The 21,959-nt window shown below is 49.6% G+C and overlaps 1 protein-coding gene across 1 annotated transcript in view; it reads left to right on the top strand.

Moving 5' to 3' along the window:
* Nucleotides 1-21,959, top strand: part of kcnh1b (potassium voltage-gated channel, subfamily H (eag-related), member 1b) — a 64,287-nt gene that overhangs the window by 37,216 nt on the left and 5,112 nt on the right. Inside the window, exons 8-10 of the mRNA XM_034189260.1 lie at nucleotides 5,790-5,989; nucleotides 6,077-6,329; nucleotides 20,971-21,167. Of these exons, the coding sequence (XP_034045151.1) occupies nucleotides 5,790-5,989; nucleotides 6,077-6,329; nucleotides 20,971-21,167 (650 nt within the window). The remainder of the gene's footprint in view (nucleotides 1-5,789; nucleotides 5,990-6,076; nucleotides 6,330-20,970; nucleotides 21,168-21,959) is intronic.

The raw sequence follows: 21,959 nt of genomic DNA, 5'->3' as shown, positions 1-21,959 counted from the left end.
AGGGGGCTAACTACCTGACTGTAGCCCTTGATGAACCTCCGGTAGAAATTTGCAAAACCAAGGAACTGTTGCAGTTTCCTACGGTTTGTTGGTTGGGGCCAATCTCTCACCGCCGCAACCTTGGCTGGATCAGGGGCGACAGAGTTGGAGGAGATTATGAACCCCAGGAAGGACAAAGAAGTGCGGTGGAACTCGCACTTCTTGCCCTTCACAAACAGCCGGTTCTCCAACAACCGCTGCAGGACCTGACGTTCATGCTTGACATGGGTCTCAGGATCCGGAGAAAAGATGAGTATATCGTCTAGATATACGAAGACAAACCGATGCAGGAAGTCCCGCAAGACGTCATTAACCAATGCTTGTAATGTCGCGGGCGCATTGGTGAGGCCGAACGGCATGACCAGGTACTCAAAGTGACCTAACGGGGTGTTAAATGCCGTCTTCCACTCGTCTCCCTCCCGGATCCAAACCAGGTGATAAGCATTCCTAAGATCCAATTTTGTGAAAATTTGGGCTCCATGCAAGGGCGTGAACACTGAATCCAACAGAGGTAACGGGTATTGGTTGCGAACCGTGATCTCGTTCAGCCCTCTGTAATCAATGCATGGACGGAGTCCACCGTCCTTCTTGCCCACAAAAAAGAAACCAGCACCCATCGGGGAGGTGGAGTTCTGGATCAACCCGGCAGCTAAAGAGTCCTGGATGTAGGTCTCCATTGATTCGCGTTCCGGACGTGAGAGGTTGTACAGCCTGCTGGACGGGTACTCAGCGCCCGGTATCAAATCAATGGCACAATCGTACGGACGGTGTGGGGGCAGCGTGAGTGCCAGATCCTTGCTGAAGACGTCAGCAAGATCATGGTACTCGGCTGGCACCGCCGCCAGATTGGGGGGGACTAAAACCTCCTCATTAGCTGTCACACCGGGTGGAACCGAGGATCCTAAACACTCCCGATGGCAGGTTTCGCTCCACTGAACCACAACCCCAGACGGCCAAATCAATCTGGGGATTGTGTTTTAACATCCATGGAAAACCCAAAATCACTCGGGAGGTAGAAGGTGTTACATAAAACATAATCTCCTCCCTGTGATTTCCAGACGCAACCAATGTCACTGGCTGTGTCTGGTGTGTGATTAGTGGAAGAAGGGTGCCATCTAGTGCCCGCACCGACAATGGTGATGGTAAGGCCACTAGAGGGAGCCTAACCTCCTTTGCCCATCTGCTATCCAGCAGATTCCCTTCCGATCCCGTGTCCACCAGTGCTGGGGCATGAAGGGTTAGATCCCCACTCAGGATCGTGACTGGAATGCGTGCAGATTTTCGGGGTCTGCCCGCGTGGGTATTGTGACCCACCCTGAGCCCAGTCTCTAAGGACGAGTGCTGCTGTATTGACCGTTTGGGGCATTTTTTCTGTGTGTGCTCAGTTGAGCTGCAGAGAAAACACTCCCCACGGATCAGCCTCCTTTGTCTCTGATCTGATCGCCTTTTGGCCCTGCTCATTTCCATTGCAACATCAGCAGGGGGAGCTGTCGTCACGTGGAGTGCCCTGGCTGTGGAGCGTGGGGAAGTCGGCTCCCTTTCGGACCCGAGAGGAAGAGGGATGGCTTGTGCCTGACCACACCCTTCGTCTCGCTCCCGTCGGTGTTCTGTTAATCGGTTGTCTAACCGTATAACCAGGTTGATAAGCCCGTCTAAATCCCGCGGCTCGTCCTTCGCCACCAGGTGCTCCTTAAGGACCAGGGACAGTCCGTTTACAAAGGCGGCGCGGAGCGCAACAGCGTTCCAGCCGGCTCTCGCTGCCGCAATGCGGAAGTCGACTGCATACTTCGCTGCGCTCCGACACCCCTGTCTTATCGACAGCAGCACACTTGAAGCGGTCTCGCCTCTATGAGGGTGGCCGAACACCTGTCGGAACTCCCTCACAAACCCAGTATATGTCGTTAGGAGCCGTGAATTCTGCTCCCAGAGCGCCATAGCCCAGGCGCATGCCTCTCCTCAACGCAAATTTATAACGTAAGCCACCCGGCTAGTGTCTGACGCATACATGACGGGACGCTGTGAAAAGACGAGTGAGCACTGCATCAAAAAGTTCGCACATGTCTCCACACAGCCTCCGTACGGCTCCGGAGGGCTAATGTATGCTTCAGGGGAAGGTGGGGGGTTCTTTGAACGACCAGTGGAATGTCTGTTTCTGGCATTCGGTCAGCAGGAGGAGGTGCTGCAGCAGCGCCCTGGGCATGTGCTTCCACCTGGGCGGTGAGAGCCTCCATCCTTCGATTGAGAACAATGCTCTGCTTGGTAACTAAGTCCAACCGAGCAGTAAAAGCGGTTAAGATGTGCTGCAGCTCACCTAACACGCCTCCTGCTGGCACCTGTGCACCTCGCTCTTCCATTGGCTGTTCAAGCGATGGTTGACGCCCCTCGGGATCCATGACACTGGCCGAGAAATCCTGTTGTGAAAGTGTAGGTACACGGACCCACAACAGGGGGCGTAAATGAACGGGCAATGGATAAGCCAAACAGTAACAGTTTAAATGTTGTAAATTGTGCACAATGGAATACAGACAACAACAAGTTTGGAACACACGTCACCCAACTACACGTTGGGTGACGTGTGGGCAGGCTTGAGGATAGGAGACGCCCGTCCAGAACCGAGCCGGATCCCACACGGCCCTCACCGCCAACGGATCTGAAGAACACCGGAGCCGCCAAGTCCTGAGTCCCCAGTTGGCCACCGTCTCCAGCTGTCAGACCTGGCACTGCTGGCAGAGAACAAAAACAGCACAGGTGAGTGTGAGTACGCACACTCAGTAATCCCACAGTCTGTGTTCTTTTGGGAGGGAGCACCTCCACCTCCAATCACACACTCGTGCAGCTCCTGTTTAACCACTTATCTGGTTGGGGTGTGAAGCGAAGCCGTCGCTGATCACACCAAACTCCAATCCCACAGATAAGGCAAACACCACAGGAAAACGGCTGCAAAAGAGTTCAGACTATTATTCAGTTTTAAGTCAGCAGAGAAATTACCTCCAAGGTAGCTGATTTCTCGGCGGGGAGGTGAAGTTGCAGTCCGGCCTTGATGGTGGTGGTGATGTGGATGAGTGACAGCTGGTGCTGATGACGAGTGACAGCTGTCACTCCCGGTTGCTATGACGCCCTCTCGTGCTTGAAGCCCGCACTTCAAGCAGGGCACCATCTGGTGGTGGTGGGCCAGCAGTACCTCCTCTTCAGCGGCCCACACAACACATATTTGCTTAATATGCGCATTGAAGGACATATCCTGATCAAAAATGACTCCAAGATTTTTCACAGTATTACTAGAGGTCAGGGTAATGCCATCCAGAGTAAGGATCTGGTTAGACACCATGTTTCTAAGATTTGTGGGGCCAAGTACAATAACTTCAGTTTTATCTGAATTTAAAAGCAGGAAATTAGAGGTCATCCATGTCTTTATGTCTGAAAGACAATCCTGCAGTTTAACTAATTGGTGTGTGTCCTCTGGCTTCATGGATAGATAAAGCTGGGTATCATCTGCATAACAATGAAAATTTAAGCAATGCTGTCTAATAATACTGCCTAAGGGAAGCATGCATAAAGTGAATAAAATTGGTCCTAGCACAGAACCTTGTGGAACTCCATAATTAACCTTAGTCTGTGAAGAAGATTCCCCATTTACATGAACAAATTGTAATCTATTAGATAAATATGATTCAAACCACCGCAGCGCAGTGCCTTTAATACCTATGGCATGCTCTAATCTCTGTAATAAAAGTTTATGGTCAACAGTATCAAAAGCAGCACTGAGGTCCAACAGAACAAGCACAGAGATGAGTCCACTGTCTGAGGCCATAAGAAGATCATTTGTAACCTTCACTAAAGCTGTTTATGTACTATGATGAATTCTAAAACCTGACTGAAACTCTTCAAATAGACCATTCCTCTGCAGATGATCAGTTAGCTGTTTTACAACTACCCTTTCAAGAATTTTTGAGAGAAAAGGAAGGTTGGAGATTGGCCTATAATTAGCTAAGATAGCTGGGTCAAGTGATGGCTTTTTAAGTAATGGTTTAATTACTGCCACATTAAAAGCCTGTGGTACATAGCCAACTAATAAAGATAGATTGATCATATTTAAGATCGAAGCATTAAATAATGGTAGGGCTTCCTTGAGCAGCCTGATAGGAATGGGGTCTAATAGACATGCAGACACACAGAGACACAAACGGACAGAGAGACAGACAGACATGCGGACAAACAGACAGACACACGGAGACATGGACAAACATGCGGATAAACAGACAGACACACAGAGACACAAACAGACAGATGGACACACAGACAGACACGGACAGACAGGCGGACACACAGACAGACACAGAGAGACGGACATATATGCGGATAGACAGGCAGACAGAGACATGGACAGACAGACGGACACACAGACAGACACATGGACACACTGCAGTACACACGGTTGCTCAAATGCCAGCGTTACTGACTTTAGAAACACAGAAATGTTATTTTCACCTGATAAACAGTTTCTTAAAAATAAAAACTAAAACTTTAAAAACTTATGGTTCGCTTAAATCATCCAGGGTGGAGTAGCATTTCATCTCATCTTCAACCGCTTATCTGGGATGTAGACTGGATGGGCATACTCCCAGGCACCCTCCAGGATCGTTGTGAGAGTGAAGAGCTTCTTCAATCAGAGGTTCGACTATCAGCTGAACCCTCCTTTCCAGCACCCTGGAGTAGACTTTACCATGGAGGCTGAGTAGTGTGATGCCCCTGTAGTTGGCACACACTCTCTGGTCCCCTTTTTAAATATTGGGACCACCACCCCAGTTTGCCACTCTTTAGGCACTGTCCCAGACCTCAACGCAATGTTGAAGAGACGTCTCATCCAAGATGGTCCCTCCACATCCAGAGCCTTCAGCATTTATGGACAGATCTCCTCAATTTCACATCTCATCAACCCCGAAACTGGGGAGAAATTAGTTAAGTGTCACCTAGAAACTTACCAGGTGAAAACAACATTTCTGAGTTTTTAAAGTCAGTAACGCTGGCAATTTGAGCAACCGTGTGTACAGTCAGGCTCCTGTCGTCTCTGCAGCTCGGGGCTGAGGAGCGGCGGTTGCTATGACAACCAGCGTCCTGCATCCAGTGAGTGTCGTACTGCGGACGCTGGCATCAGGATCTGAGATGGAAATAACTGGTCCATTTAATTCCAGAGCATTCAACTCCTGGATGAAGTTTCTGGAGAAAAATAAAGTAAGACTAACACCAATAAACAGCCCAGTGAGTGGACAAGCTCAAATCTGACCCAGTCAGTGACAAAATGTAAAGGTTTATTTCTGTAAAGGCGGTTATTTAAAAAAAGGATAATAATAATAATAATATGACCAAAAGTAAATGGTGCTCCATTAGAAGTTATTTGACAGAAAAGAAGAAAAATGACCCATATAATATTTAAAAGGTTAAATTATTTCACTTTCACCTGGCTCATTCTCTTTTTTTATACAGGGAGCAGGTTGGAGCTCCTGGTTTTAAACGACATTAAACAGTGTTAGAACAAATAGACTCCAGCTGTTCCACATCTGGGGTCACAGCCCCATTTATCTGGATCAAACCTCAAACATCCTACAATTCATGAGCAGAAACATTCAGTTTGTGGACATGTTTGACTCTTTGTTTTTCTTATTTTATTTTACTGTTTGTTTTTCTGGAATGTTTTCTAGATTCTGCTTTGGGTGGAATCTGGATCCTAAATTACTTTCCTTTGGTTGCAGCGCTGCTGTACGCCACCATTTTTGGTAACGTCACCACCATCTTCCAGCAGATGTACGCCAACACCAACCGCTACCACGAGATGCTCAATAGTGTGCGAGACTTCCTCAAACTCTACCAGGTCCCCAAAGGCCTGAGCGAGCGGGTGATGGACTACATCGTGTCCACCTGGTCCATGTCCAGAGGCATCGACACGGACAAAGTAAAGCCTCCGTCCCACTTCCTGTATCATAGATGGGTTTTTAGTACAATTATTTGGCCTGAGCTTTCATTCATGTTGTGTCTGCAGGTACTGCAGATTTGTCCAAAGGACATGCGGGCAGATATTTGTGTCCATCTGAACAGGAAGGTGTTTAAGGAGCACCCGGCGTTCCGGCTGGCCAGTGACGGCTGTTTACGTGCTCTGGCCATGGAATTCCAGACCATCCACAGCGCTCCAGGAGACCTCATCTACCATGCTGGAGAGAGTGTGGACAGCCTGTGCTTTGTGGTGTCTGGTTCTCTGGAGGTGATCCAGGATGATGAGGTGGTGGCCATTTTAGGTGAGCTTTAATCTCATTAAATAACCTTCACAAGTCTTCTATGAAATCCTGGAGTGGACTGGGGTAAAGGAGCAGAGCCTGGACATGTTTTCAAGATGATGGGTTGATGATATTTTGAGGGTTGGTCTGGATATTGACAGAAAGTCACACAAAAAGTGTATTTTCAAAATAGACCATGTTCAGAGAAACAATTTTAAAAAAAATGGTGGCATGGACACTTAGGGTTGAGTTTGTAAGTATTTGGACAGTGACAATTTTTGTAATTTGGTCCAAATCCATGTGGAGACGGCAAGAACATTGGATACAAGTACATTTCTCCAGAGTAAAACAGATCCTAAGAAGATGTCTCCAGGCCATCAACACATCCGCCCTCCAGTCACACCTGGTACCAGATGATACCCAGATAGCGAGAACAGAATAATGAAAAGCATAACCAAGGGGCTGGGATTGTGTACAGGAATATCTGTGCTGCATGTGGACAGGAAGTCCCCTTGTCCAAGTTGAATACATTCAGTGTGCCGCACACTAGTTGCGTGATAAACATCATACTGTGTGTGAGTGAGGCGGAGCCACTGACTGTGTGGTTGTCAATAACAAGCTGCAAGTTCCGGGGCCGGCTCGGGAAACTTCGGCTGTCTTTGGCCAAAGCACACTCACCGCCTAGTGGACATCCTGGTTCTTACACCAGCTGTACCGCATCAATGAAATTCGCCAAAATAAAAAAATTGATGCGGCCAATTTTGGCATGCGGGCGGGGATGATTAATGTTTTTTTATGAGGCCTTACTCGGTTGGATTTGGTTCCAACGTGTCCCTGCCTGTGACAGGTCTGGTAGACGGGTTAGGCAGGATGCAAATGCAGCATTCAGACACTGGGCTCTGGAGTTAAAAACGGTTTACTGTAGAAGCAAATGGGGTCCGGTACACAGTAGGCAGTCCAAAATAAGCAGCAGTACAAAGAGCATCAGGCTAAGGCGTGGTCAAGGAAACAAGCAGGTGGTCACAAATACACAAGAGGCTAGCAGGAACAGAAAACAATACAGCGCTCGAGACAAAGCATAAGGCGCATCAATCTGGCGAAGGACAAGGTTAACTGGGGAGCTATAGTACACCCAAGTGATGAGGTGCAAATAGGAAGCAGATGTGCGTGGAATGCACCAGAAAGGGGGAGTGGCCAGAGAAGGGGAGACGCCCACCACCAAGAGTAAGAGGAGACAGACAAGAAAGGCAGAGACTGAATACAAGAGAAAGACCACAAAGAAAAGCAACCTAACCTAACCAAACCATGAAAATAAACCCAGACAAAACCCAAATCCTGACAGCCTGTATGGTGTGTCAGTCTTGTCTGGATTTATTTGTGAGTGTAGCCGCAGCAGATGGTCACTCAGTCTGGTCTGCTTGAGATTTCTTCCTGTCAAGTAAGTCATGTTTTAACTGTATGTTTTAACTCAGAGTCACCACAGTATGTTGATTTGGCACAAGTTTTACACCGGATGCTCTTCCTGATGCAACTCCACATTATATGGAAAAATGGGCAGGGGTGGGGATTGGACTGGGAACCTTCCACACTGAAACCAAACGCACTAACCACTTGTCTATAACCACTTGAGGTGAGGGAGTTTTTTTTCTGATCTTCACCACTGTTTGCTCCTGGGCTGGGTCAGGCTGGGATCTGATGCAGGTCTGGCACTTTAAGTTAACACAGTTCGTCGCTACATCTACAAGTGCAAGTTAAAACTCTACCATGCAAAGTGAAAGCCAAACATCAACAACATCCAGAAACACCGCTGCCTTCTCTGGGCCCGAGCTCATTTGAAATGGACAGACACAAAGTGGAAAAGTGTGCTGTGGTCTGATGAGTCCACATTTCAAATTGTTTTTGGAAATCATGGACGTCGTGTCCTCTGGACAAAAGAGGAAAAAGACCATCCAGATTGTTACCAGCACAAAGTTCAAAAGCCAGCATCTGTGATGGTATGGGGGTGTCTTAGTGCCCATGGCATGGACAACTTACACATCTGTGATGGCACCATCAATGCTGAAAGGTACATCCAGGTTTTGGAGCAACACATGCTGCCATCCAAGCAACGTCTTTTTCAGGGACGTCCCTGCTTATTTCAGCAAGACAATGCCAAGCCACATTCTGCACGTGTTCCAACAGCGTGGCTTTGTAGTAAAAGAGTGCAGGTACTAGACTGGCCTGGCTGCAGTCCAGACCTGTCGCCCATTGAAACTGTGTGGTGCATTATGGAGCGCAAAATACGACAACGGAGTCCCCGGAGTGAAGTCGTACATCAAGCAAGAATGGTAAAGAATTCCACCTACAAAGCTTCAACAATTAGTGTCCTCAGTTCCCAAATGCTTATTGAGTGTTGTTAGAAAGGTGATGTAACACAGTGGTAAACATACCACTGTCCCAGCTTTTTTGAAATGTGTTGCAGCATCCATTTCAAAATGAGCAAATATTTACACAAAAACAATAAAGTTTATCAGTTTGAACATTAAATATCTTGTCTTTGTGGTGTATTCCATTGAATATAGGGTGAAGAGGATTTGAAAATCATTGTATTCTGTTGGGAAAGTGTAGTGACACGGACCCACAACAGGGGGGCGTAAATGAACGGACAATTGATAAGCCAAAATATAACAATTTAATGTTGCAAATTGTGCACAACGGAATACAAATCAAAATCAAATCAATTTCATTTATATAGCGCCAAATCACAACAAACAGTTGCCCCAAGGCGCTTCATATTGCAAGGCAAAGCCATACAATAATTACAGAAAAACCCCAGACAAAATACAAACAAAATACAGACAAATGCAGTTTGAAAAGTGACGTGTGGGCAGGCTCGAGGATAGAAGACGTCCGTCCAGAGAAGAGCCAGTTCCCACACGGCTTCCACCGCCAACGGATCTGAAGAACACCGGAGCCGACAAGCCCTGAATCTCCAGGTGGCCACCGTCTCCAGCTGTCAGACCTGGTACTGCTGGCAGGAAGCAGAGACAGTTAATGGTTGGTGTGTGGATACACACCCAGTAAATCCTCACACATAGATACAGTTCCTCCGGGAGGGAGCACCTCCACCTCCGAAGTAGGAACACATGAGCAGCTCCTGTTACCACTTATCTGGATGGAGTGAGAGGCGAAGATGTCGCTTCTCTCACTACACACCAACCCAGCAGAGTGCACCACAGGAAAAACGGCTGCAAAACAGATCAGACGTAAGTCACAGTAGGGATACAGCAGAGAATATTACCTAGGTAGTAGATGATATCTCGGCAGCGAGGTGGAGTTGCTGCCCGGCTTTTATGGTGATGTGGTGATGATGAGTGACAGCTTGTGCTGTTGATGGGTGACAGCTGTCACTCCCGGTTGCTCCGACGCCCTCTCGTGCCTGAAGCCCGCACTTCAGGCAGGGCGCCCTCTGGTGGTGGGCCAGCAGTACCTCCTCTTCAGCGGCCCACACAACAGGACCCCCCCCTCAACGGGCGCCTCCTGGCGCCCGACCAGTCTTGTCGGGGTGTCAGGTGTAGAAGTCGGCCGGGAGGGCCGGGTCCAGGATGAAGCTCCTCTTCACCCAGGAGCGTTCCTCAGGTCCATACCCCTCCCAGTCCACCAAGTACTGGAACCCCCGGCCCTTCCAACGGACGTCCAGGAGCCGGCGTACTGTCCATGCCGGCTCTCCGTCGATGATCCGGGCAGGAGGCGGCGCCGGTCCGGGGGTGCAGAGTGGTGAAGTGTGGTAGGGCTTGATCCATGACACATGAAAGACAGGATGGATCTGCAGTGAAGCTGGTAGTTTCAGCTTCACTGCGGCCGGACTGAGGACTTTGAGGATGGGAAGCGGTCCAATAAATCTGTCCTGGAGTTTGCAGGATTCCACTTGCAGTGGGATGTCTTTGGAGGATAGCCAAACCTCCTGCCCGGGCTGGTATACAGGGGCCGGGGAACGCTGGCGGTCTGCATGGGCCTTGGCCCTCATCCGGGCTTTTAGCAGGGCAGAGCGGGCAGTACGCCACACCCGACAGCACCTCCTGAGGTGGGCCTGGACCGAGGGCACCCCGACCTCTCCCTCCACGAGCGGAAACAATGGGGGCTGGTACCCCAAACATACCTCAAATGGGGAGAGGCCGGTGGCAGATGAAATTTGGCTATTGTGAGCGTACTCGATCCAGGCCAGATGGTTGCTCCAGGCCGTCGGGTATGCGGAGGTCACGCAGCGGAGAGCCTGCTCCAACTCCTGGTTGACCCGCTCTGCCTGTCCGTTCGTCTGGGGATGGTACCAGGACGAGAGGCTTACGGTGGCCCCCAGTTCCCTACAGAAACTCCTCCAGACTTGCGAGGAGAACTGGGGACCACAGTCGGTGACAACGTCAGATGGAATCCCATGCAGACGTACGACATGGTGGACCAGGAGGTCTGCTGTCTCCTGGGCCGTCGGGAGCTTCGGGAGGACCACGAAGTGGGCCGCCTTGGAGAACCGGACCACTATCGTGAAGATGGTGGTCATGCCCTGGGACGGCGGGAGGCCCGTGACAAAGTCCAGGCCGATGTGGGACCAGGGGCGGTGAGGCACAGGTAATGGCTGGAGGAGTTCCTGTGCCCGTTGGTGGTCGGCTTTTCCCCTGGCGCAGGTGGTGCAGGCCTGGACATACTCCCGGACGTCGGCTTCCATAGACACCCACCAGAAGCGCTGTCGGACCACTGCCATGGTTCTTCGGACCCCTGGGTGACAGGAGAGCTTGGAACCGTGACAGACGTCCAAGACCGCAGCTCTGGCCTCTGGTGGGACGTATAACTTGTCCTTTGGGCCAGTTCCCGGGTCTGGGTTCCGTGCCAGGGCCTCCCGGATGGTCTTCTCCACGTCCCAGGTGAGGGTGGCCACGACAGTGGACTCGGGGATGATGGTTTCCGTGGGATCTGACAGCTCGGTTTTGACCTCCTCTTCGTGAACCCGGGACAAGGCGTCAGATCTTTGGTTCTTGGTCCCTGGGCGGTAGGTGATTTGGAAGTCAAAACGCCCGAAGAACAATGACCAGCTGGCTTGCCTGGGGTTCAGCCGCTTGGCGGTCCGGATGTACTCCAGGTTCCGATGGTCCGTGAAAATGGCGAATGGAACCGCAGCTCCCTCCAACAGGTGTCTCCACTCCTCAAGAGCCTCTTTCACCGCAAGGAGTTCTCGATTGCCCACGTCATGGTTTCGCTCAGCCGGGGTCAACCTGCGGGAAAAATAGGCACAGGGGTGGAGGACCTTATCAGACTCCCTGCTCTGGGACAGCATGGCTCCAATCCCTGAGTCAGAGGCATCCACTTCAACTATAAACTGGTGGTTAGGATCGGGCTGCACCAGAACTGGCTCAGTAGAGAACCGGCGTTTCAACTCCCTAAACGCGGCTTCGTACCGATCCGACCAGGTGAAGGGGACTTTGGAGGAGGTCAGGGCTGACTAACCACCTGACTGTAATCCTTAATGAACCTCCTGTAGAAAGTTGCAAAGCCGAGGAACTGTTGCAGCTTCCTATGGCTTGTTGGTTGGGGCCAGTCTCTCACCGCCGCAACCTTTGCCGGATCAGGGGCGACGGAGTTGGAGGAGATTATGAACCCCAGGAAGGAAAAAGAAGTGCGGTGGAACTCGCACTTCTCGCACTTTACAAACAGCCGGTTCTCCAGCAACCGCTGCAGGACCTGACGTACATGCTGGACATGGGTCTCAGGATCCGGGGAGAAGATGAGTATATCGTCTAGATATACGAAGACAAACCGATGCAGGAAGTCCCGCAAGACGTCATTAACCAAAGCTTGGAACGTCGCGGGCGCATTGGTGAGGCCGAACGGCATGACCAGGTACTCAAAGTGACCTAAGGGGGTGTTAAATGCCGTCTTCCACTTGTCTCCCTTCCGGATCCGAACCAGGTGGTACGCATTCCTAAGATCCAATTTAATGAATATTTGGGCTCCATGCAAGGGCGTGAACACCGAATCCAACAGAGGTAACGGGTATCGGTTGCGAACCGTAATTTCGTTCAGCCCTCTGTAATCGATGCATGGACGGAGTCCGCCGTCTTTCTTGCCCACAAAAAAGAAACCTGCACCCATCAGGGAGGTGGAGTTCCGGATCAACCCGGCAGCTAACTAGTCCCAGATGTAGGTCTCCATTGATTCGCGTTCTGGACGTGAGAGGTTGTACAGCCTGCTGGACGGGTACTCAGCGCCCGGGATCAAATCAATGGTGCAATCGTATGGCCGGTGCGGGGGGAGAGTGAGTGCCAGATCTTTGCTGAAGACGTCAGCAAGATCGTGGTACTCCTCAGGCACCGCCGTCAGATTGGGGGGAACTTTGACCTCCTCATTAGCTGTCACACCGGGTGGAACCGAGGATCCTAAACATTCCCGGTGGCAGGTTTCGCTCTACTGCGTCACACCCCCAGACGGCCAATCTATCCGGGGATTGTGCTTTACCATCCATGGAAATCCCAAAATCACTCGGGACGTAGAAGGTGTTACATAAAACACAATCTCCTCCCTGTGATTCCCAGACACAACCAATGTGATAGGCTGTGTCTGGTGTGTGATTAATGGGAGAAGGGTGCCATCTAGTGCCCTTACCTTCAATGGTGAAGGTAGGGCGACTAGAGGGAGCCCAACTTCCTTTGCCCATCTGCTATCCAGCAGATTCTCTTCCAACCCCGTGTCCACCAGTGCTGGGGCGTGAAGGGTTAGATCCCCACTCAGGATCGTGACTGGGATGCGTGCGGATTTATGGGGTTTCCCCACGTGAGTGTTATGACCCACCCTTAGCCCAGTCTCTAAGGGCGGGCGTTGTAGTTTAACCGCTTGGGGCAATTCCTCTGTATGTGCTCACTCGAGCCACAGAAAAAACACTCCCCGTGGGCCAGCCTCCGTTGTCTGTCTTCTGATTTGACTTTGGCCCTGCTCGTGTCCATAGCTTCGTCAGCAGGGGGAGCTGTTGCCACACGGAGCTCTCTGGCTGTGGAGCATGAGGACGGCGGCACCCTTTCAGACCTGGAAGGAAGAGGGACTGCTTGTGTCCAGCCACGCCCTTCGCCCTGCTCCCGACGATGTTCTTCTAGTCGGTTGTCTAACCGTATGACCAGGTCGATAAGCCCGTTAAAATCCCGCGGTTCGTCCTTAGCCAGCAGATGCTCCTTCAGGACCGGAGACAGTCCGTTTGCGAAGGCAGCGCGGAGTGCAACAGTATTCCGGCCGGACTTCGCTGCTGCGATGCGGAAGTCGACTGCATACTCGGCTGCACTCCGACGCCCCTGTCTCATTGACAGCAGCACATTCGAAGCAGTCTTGCCTCTATTGGGGTGATCAAACACTTGCTTGAGCTCCCGCACAAACCCAGCATATGTTGTTAGGAGCCATGAATTCTGCTCCCAGAGCGCCGTAGCCCAGGCGCGTGCCTCTCCTCAAAGCAGATTTATTACATAAGCCACCCGGCTTGCATCTGACGCGTACATGACGGGACGCTGTGAAAAGACGAGCGAACACTGCATTAAGAAGTCTGCACACATCTCGACACAATCCCCGTACGGCTCCGGAGGGCTTATGTATGCTTCGGGGGGGGGGGGGGGTGTCGTTAAACGACCACTGGAATGTCTGTATTTGGCACTCGGTCAGCAGAAGGAGGCGCTGCAGCAGCGCCCTGTGTGTGCGCTTCCACCCGAGCGGTGAGAGCCTCCATCCTCCGATTGAGTAGGACGTTCTGCTCGGTTACCAAGTCCAACCGAGCAGTGAAGGCGGTTAAGATTTGCTGCAGCTCACCTAACACGCCTCCTGCTGGCACCTGTGCACCTAGCGTTTCCATTGGTGGTTCATCCGATGGTTGACGCCCCTCGGGATCCATGACGTTGGCCGAGATATCCTGTTGGGAAAGTGTAGTGACACGGACCCACAACAGGGGGGCGTAAATGAATGGACAATGGATAAGCCAAAATATAGCAATTTAATGTTGCAAATTGTGCACAACGGAATACAGACAAATGCAGTTTGAGAATGATAGTCAATTATACGAAAAGTGACGTGTGGACAGGCTCAAGGATAGAAGACGTCCGTCCAGAGAAGAGCCGGTTCCCACACGGCTTCCACCGCCAATGGATCTGAAGAACACCGGAGCCGACAAGCCCTGAATCTCCAGGTGGCCACCGTCTCCAGCTGTCAGACCTGGTACTGCTGGCAGGAAGCAGAAACAGTTAATGGTGGGTGTGTGGATACACACCCAGTAAATCCTCACACACAGATACAGTTCCTCCGGGAGGGAGCACCTCCACCTCTGAAGTAGGAACACACGAGCGGCTCCTGTTACCACTTATCTGGATGGAGTGAGAGGCAAAGATGTCGCTTCTCTCACTACACTCCAACCCAGCAGAGTGCACCACAGGAAAAACGGCTGCAAAACAGATCAGACGTAAGTCACAGTAGGGATACAGCAGAGAATATTACCTAGGTAGTAGATGATATCTCGGCAGCGAGGTGGAGTTGCTGCCCGGCTTTTATGGTGATGTGGTGATGATGAGTGACAGCTGGTGCTGTTGATGGGTGACAGCTGTCACTCCCGGTTGCTCCGACGCCCTCTCGTGCCTGAAGCCCGCACTTCAGGCAGGGCGCCCTCTGGTGGTGGGCCAGCAGTACCTCCTCTTCAGCGGCCCACACAACAGTATTCTGTTTTATTTACATTTTACACAAAGTCCCAACTTCATTGGAATTGGAGTTGTACATGAGCTTTTGACAGACGCAGAAGTTGTGCAAATCAAGGAACATTTGTAGATCACCCTCTGTGCACTTGCTGGTATTAATGAGACAAATTTAACTCCACAGGAAGTTAGGTTTGAGTTAGCTGAAGTTAGTGTGCACGCTAACGACGCAAAATATGTTATCAGGTTACAAAAAGAGCATTTTCAGTTTTAGAAGTGTTTATTTCTCACTAACATTTACATAATATATGACAAAGAGGATACATTTACACACAAACAACAGTTTTGCAGCTAGCTACCAGCCTGTGACGTCACCATGCTAATGTCCGCAAAATAAGTTCAGAGGTGATATTAGGTTCCAAAAACAGCGTTTTTGGTTTTACAAGTTTTTATTTTTTGCTAGCTTTTACATAATATATGAGAAACATGTATATAAACACCCGCAACCCGACTCCGGATAAAGCGGAAGAAAATGGATGGATGGATGGATGGATGTATATAAACACAAAAAATGAAGTGGTTTTGGAGAGACCAGCCACTGACGTCACTGTACAGCTCAACTCTGATTGGCTGTCACATTCGCCACTCAAAAACAAAACGGAACAGGTTCAAACAGAATATTAGTTTTTAACCTCTTAAAATATTTGAAGACTGTCACAGTAATAGAACTGGACTTATGCTGAACACACACAGACAGATGGACACCAGGTCTTCGCAGTACCCGTTGGCCATTTGTTGGCCTCGGATAAAAAGTAAAGATTTGCATGTACACGTTGTCTTCAAAGCAGAATATTGTTGTTAGATGACAAGGAGCACATCTTGACGGGGAGATGTGCATGCACAGTTGTGCAGTAAAGATAGGTAGCTCAGCTCGACGGGTGAGGTGTTAGAGTCTGGGGTAGAGTTTCTGTGTAGGCTCTCAGTTGTCCAGGTGGTTTCCATAGTAGAGAAACTTGAATCTTCGACTGGACTGGGTTGCTTGACGCGAGGACGTTTCGCTTCAAATTGCAGAAGCTTCCTCAGCTAAAATTCTTTCTCTGGTAGTCTGACTTCTGTCTTGACTCTTGAAGAGAAGAATAACAGAAGCCAGCAAAAGCTGGAGTTTTAAACCTAACCAGACCTTCTGTCTGACAGAAGGAAGCTTCTGCAATTTGAAGTAAAATGTCCTCGCGTCAAGCAACCCCAGTTCAGTCGAAGATTCAAGCTTCTCTACTCTGGGGTAGAGAGACCACACCACACAGCCACAGAAGACCCCACCCCCTCCCCACAACCAGACCCCGTGCCTCTCTGCTGCCAGCATGAAGAAGACACTGGTGGCCATCAACACCCGCAAAGGAACAGGTCCGGACAACATCTCTGGTCGCGTGTTGAAGGACTGCGCAGAGGAGCTTAAGGATGTCTTCACTGACGTCTTTAACACTTCCCTGAAGCAAGCCGTTGTTCCATAGTCATGTCACACATCAAATCCCCACCCCCCACCCTAGACCCCTCCCAGATTGCATACAGAGCCAAGCGATCTACAGAGGACACAATCTGCTCAGCCCTGCACCCAGCACTCACCCATCTGGACAAGAAGGACTCATATGTGAGAATGCTGTTCATAGACTTCAATTCAGCGTTCAACACCATAATACCTCAACAGCTCATCTGCAAACTGGACAAACTGGGGCTCAGCACCTCCCTTTGCAACTGGCTGTTGGACTTCCTCACCCAGAGGCCACAAGCAGTCCGTGTTGGCAACAACACCTCGAGCAGCATTGTATTGAACACAAGGGCTCTCCAAGGCTGTGTGCTTAGTCCACTGCTCTTCACATTACTGACACATGACTGCACAACAACCCACAGCACAAACCACATAGTGAAGTTTGCGGATGACACAACTCTGGTGGGGCTCATCACCAAGGGCGATGAAACTCACTACAGGGAAGAGGTCAACCTTCTGACCACGTGGTGCAGAAACAGCAAGCTCCTGCTGAATGTCAGCAAGACCAAGGAGATTGTTGTTGACTTCCGGAAAGGTCACACCCAACACCTGCCACTGACCATCGAGGGTGCTGCTGTGGAGAGAGTGAGCAGGACCAAATTCCTGAGGGTGCACATCAGTGAGGACCTGTCCTGGACCACCAACACTGGCAAAGAAGGCCCAGCGGCGTCTCTACTTCCTGCGCAAACTCAAGCGAGCAAGTGCTCCACCAAACATGATGAGCACTTTCTACTGTTGCACCATTGGGAGCATCCTCTCCAGCTGCATCACTGTGTGGAACGGAAACTGCAGTGACTACAACAGGAAGCCCTGCAGCACATAGTGAAAGCAGCTGGAAGGATCATTGGTGCCTCACTCCCCTCTCTGCAAGACATATACACCACCCACCTCACCTGCAAAGCAACCTCAATTGTGGGCGATGCAAGGCATCCCACACACAGCCTGTTTAGCACTCTGCCCTCCGAGGACTCACAAAGAGCTTCATCCACCAGGCTGTGAGATTATTGAACTCTCTCCCCCCAGGCTTTCAAGAAGCTAATATACATATATATATATATTCTGTTGTTACCATGACAATGTCCTGCACTCTTTCACTTTATCACTATCACACCACTTGCACAGTGTCTTAACAAAAATCTGCTGCTGCTACAAATACTGAATGGTTTGTACTACTGCACTATCTCACTTTTTCTACTACCTCAGACACAACACTGCAAATACTTGTACACTTAGGGAAGGTGAGAAACGCAATTTTGATTCCTTGTATGTCTAGTACATGTGAAGAATTGACAATAAAGCCGACTTTGACTTTTGACTTTGAGATGTGCATGTGTGTGCATGCGCAGTGGAGCTCATCTCGAGGGGCAGTTCATCTCAGCGGGTAGTTCATCTCGAGAGGTAGTTCATCTAGTCGGGTAGTTAATCTCAGCAGGTAGTTTATCATGGCAGGTAGTTCATCTTGAGGGGTAGTTCATCTCAGCAGGTAGTTTATCTTGGCAGGTAGTTCATCTCGAGGGGTAGTTTATCTTGGCAGGTAGTTCATCTCGGTGGCTCGTTCATCTCGAGGGGTAGTTGATCTCGGTGGGTAGTTTATCTTGGCAGGTAGTTCATTTCGGTAGGTCGTTCATCTCAGTGGGTAGTTCATCTTGGCAGGTAGTTCATCTCAGTGGGTAGTTTATCTTGGTAGGTAGTTCATCTTGGTAGGTAGTTCATCTCGGTGGGTAGTTTATCTCGGTGGGTAGTTCATCTCGGTGGGTAGTTCATCTTGGCAGGTAGTTCATCTCAGCGGGTAGTTCATCTCGGTGGGTAGTTCATCTTGGCAGGTAGTTCATCTCAGCGGGTAATTCATCTCGAGGGGTAGTTTATCTCAGCAGGTAGTTTATCTCGGTGGGTAGTTTATCTGGACAGGTAGTTGATCTCAGCAGGTAGTTCATCTCGGTGGGTAGTTCATCTCAGTGGGTAGTTCATCTTGGCAGGTAGTTCATCTCGGTGGGTAGTTCATCTCAGTAGGTAGTTTATCTTGGCAGGTAGTTCATCTCGGTGGGTAGTTTATCTTGGCAGGTAGTTCATCTCGGTGGGTAGTTTATCTTGGCAAGTAGTTCATCTCGGTGGGTAGTTTATCTTGGCAGGTAAGTTCGTCTCAGCGGGTAATTCATCTTGGTGGGTAGTTTATCTTGGCAGGTAGTTCATCTCGGCGGGTAGTTCATCTCGGTGGGTAGTTCATCTCGGTGGGTAGTTCATCTTGGCAGGTAGTTCATCTCGGTGGGTAGTTTATCTTGGCAAGTAGTTCATCTCGGTGGGTAGTTTATCTTGGCAGGTAAGTTCGTCTCAGCGGGTAATTCATCTTGGTGGGTAGTTTATCTTGGCAGGTAGTTCATCTCGGCGGGTAGTTCATCTCGGTGGGCAGTTCATCTCAGCGGGTAGTTCATCTCGGTGGGTAGTTCATCTTGGCAGGTAGTTCATCTCGGTGGGCAGTTCATCTCAGCGGGTAGTTCATCTCGGTGGGTAGTTTATCTTGGCAGGTAGTTCATCTCAGCGGGTAGTTCATCTCCAGGGATAGTTTATCTCGAGGGATAGTTTATCTCAGTGGATAGTTCATCTTGGCAGGTAGTTCGTCTTGAGGGGACACCCGCATGAGTAGAAGAATCAACAGAAAGACATGATTGAACACCAAACGGGTCACATGTTGAGAAATCATCGCCATGTGAGTAAGTGAGGGGCGGAGCTCTCAGTTGTATCTGTGTGTCGTTTCTGTCCTTCAACATGAATAAATTATGACATAAACCACACAGAGACCTGATGCTCGTTACTGGAACCTCATTTGGGACAAACATGGTCTGGATTCTTCAGATGTGTTGCTTCATGCATTTTTCACATGCTGCAGTTTTCATGTTCCCATCATGCAATGCGTCTCGAAACCATCATGATGCAGCATACATAATGATCTTCTTTAGCGACTAACGCGTCCGCCATAAAGCTCCGCCCAGCTCGGGTGAGCAGCACTTGCGTATGAGAAAAACAAATGAGCTCATCGCCTGATTTTATTTTGATGAATGTCAGTCAGTTCACATCGTGTGTAAAGTTCAATCAGGCCTTAGGTCACGATTTCATCAGGCTCCACCCACCGTTAAATCACACAGACTGCAGACGCAGCACCACACTTTAAAAATGGAAGTGGGTAGAAGGTCAACCCGGCGAGAGGAAGGTGGCCGGAAACCAGAGAGGAGAGCTGGGGGAGGGCTCGGCGATCTGACTGAGGGAAGAAGTCAAACTAACGTCTTTAAACATTTAACCAGAGAAGATAATGCCACATTATTCATGAGGCGCTCAGTGGACCACCACATGCGCCACTGTTTAACAGAGTGGGTGATGTCATTTATCCAGGAGCAGGTTCTGGTCTGGACCTGAATTTACTCATGAAGTAGGTTTCAGGAGCAGCCGAACAAGATACTAAAACCAGGAAAACAGATTATTTGTTACAACTTCCAACATCCGTTTTCTGAACACACTTATTCCATATGAGTCACAGGGGGTGGAGCCTGTCACAGGGTGAGAGGCGGGGTCGACTCTGGACAGGACACCAGTCTTTCACAGACAAACACATTCAACCCCACTGTCAACTCAGTTTATTTATACGGCACCAGTCGCCCCAAGGTTCTTCACAGGGGTAAAGCCTACTACAGTAGGAAACCTCAAGAAGACCAGACTCAGTGGGGCGACCATCTGCTTTGGCTAAACTACCACTAACCAAATAACCAGAGTGCCTGCGGGGTTCATCTGCAGCATCTTCATCAGGTGAAATCTCAGACAGTCAATTTATAGTCACCAGTCACTGAACCCGCGTGTCTTTGGATGTGGGAGGAAGCCGGGAACCCAAACACAGGGAGAAGATGCAAACACCACAAAGAAAAAGTCTCAGTGCTCACCAGATGGAACAGGAAGCTGCTGCTGAATCCAGCAGGAAGTCCTTCTTGACCTCATTTCCAGACATCCTCCCCTTTTTCTTTCTCCATCTGTGGAACCTGCAAGCTGTCACCATGGATACTGTGTGGTGACACGCCATCGATGGTACGATAAGAAAACCAAACTGAGGATCGAACACATGACAAGAACATCATTAACAAACAGTACAGCGGCAGGCGCCATCTTCAGTGTGAAACTCTGTCTGCTCATGTAGACGATAAGAGCAGAGGGTGGACTTCATGAGCCCACAGACGACTTTTAGCCCAGAGAACTTTGGATTAACTTTGGGTGGTGATCCAGACCTGCCTCCAAACGTTTCCATCCATCTGTTCACCATCATTTGCATTTTCACATTCTAACATCATGTGCCAGTAAACATCGCTGTTGTGAACCATCGAGTGGCATTTTAGCTTATGTCGTTTAAAAAGAGAAATGGTGGTAAGTCATGGTTTGTCAGCTATCTGTTGATGTGCAGGTAAAGGCGATGTGTTCGGTGACGTCTTTTGGAAGGAGATGACTTTGGCTCAGTCCTGTGCTAATGTCCGTGCGCTGACTTACTGCGATCTCCACATCATCAAACGGGATGCCCTTCAGAAAGTTCTGGAGTTCTATGCGGCCTTTGCCAACCACTTCGCCAGGAACCTGGTGCTGACCTACAACCTGAGGAAGAGGGTGAGTCCGTGACCTCAGCAACCCAAACTGTGGAGGGTAACTCCGGGTTTTACAGGTACAACACTGCCATCCAGGGCCAGGATTAGATGGACCAGGACCAGTTCAGGTTAGACCAGGACCAGTTCAGAGTGAACAGAAAATAGCACTTTTATATTCTTATTTCAAAAATTATTATTGCAATTTATTTACATAATAAAAACTGTCACTGTTAGCAGTGGTTAGTTGCGGTATAGCTGTGGTTAGCTGCGGCTAGTTGTTTTTAGCAGTGGTTAGTTGTTTTTAGTTGTGGTATAGTGAGTTTTCATTTGACGTATTGGTCACGTGATTTTGTGTCCCGCAGCCATTCTAGATTGCGACGCCGTGGCCGCTGTGATGCGCTATGTGCATTTGGCAAACAATTGCAGGAGCTTCAACAATGGTCAACATTTGTTGCTGCCGTCGGTTGTTCAAACAGAGGTGATAAAAATGAGGCAGGTCGCTCATTTTACAGGCCAGTAGTTACTGTGCATGGATTTACAGGTGGTCTGCTTGGTTCTGGCCATATCAAGCTAATGCTGTGAAAGTGCCGCCACTTCGTTACATCATCATTAAATTCAGTATCTGGTACAACATACGGATCCACTGAACCAACTGTTAGACATCAATCAGAATAAACAGCTTTATCTCAAGGGTTTAAAGCCTCATAATAAGCTTTCATTCTCTCTATTTTCTTTCATGTGCCAGCCGCGTAGTAAATAAACGATGGAGATGGTAACTAATCGGTCACGTGATTGAAAACCCTCTATAGCTGTG

Source organism: Thalassophryne amazonica, chromosome 15 (genome assembly GCF_902500255.1).
Source record: "Thalassophryne amazonica chromosome 15, fThaAma1.1, whole genome shotgun sequence".
Taxonomy (NCBI): Eukaryota; Metazoa; Chordata; class Actinopteri; order Batrachoidiformes; family Batrachoididae; genus Thalassophryne; species Thalassophryne amazonica.
The sequence above is the reverse complement of the archived record's forward strand: the minus strand, read 5'-3'. Positions and strand labels throughout refer to the sequence as shown.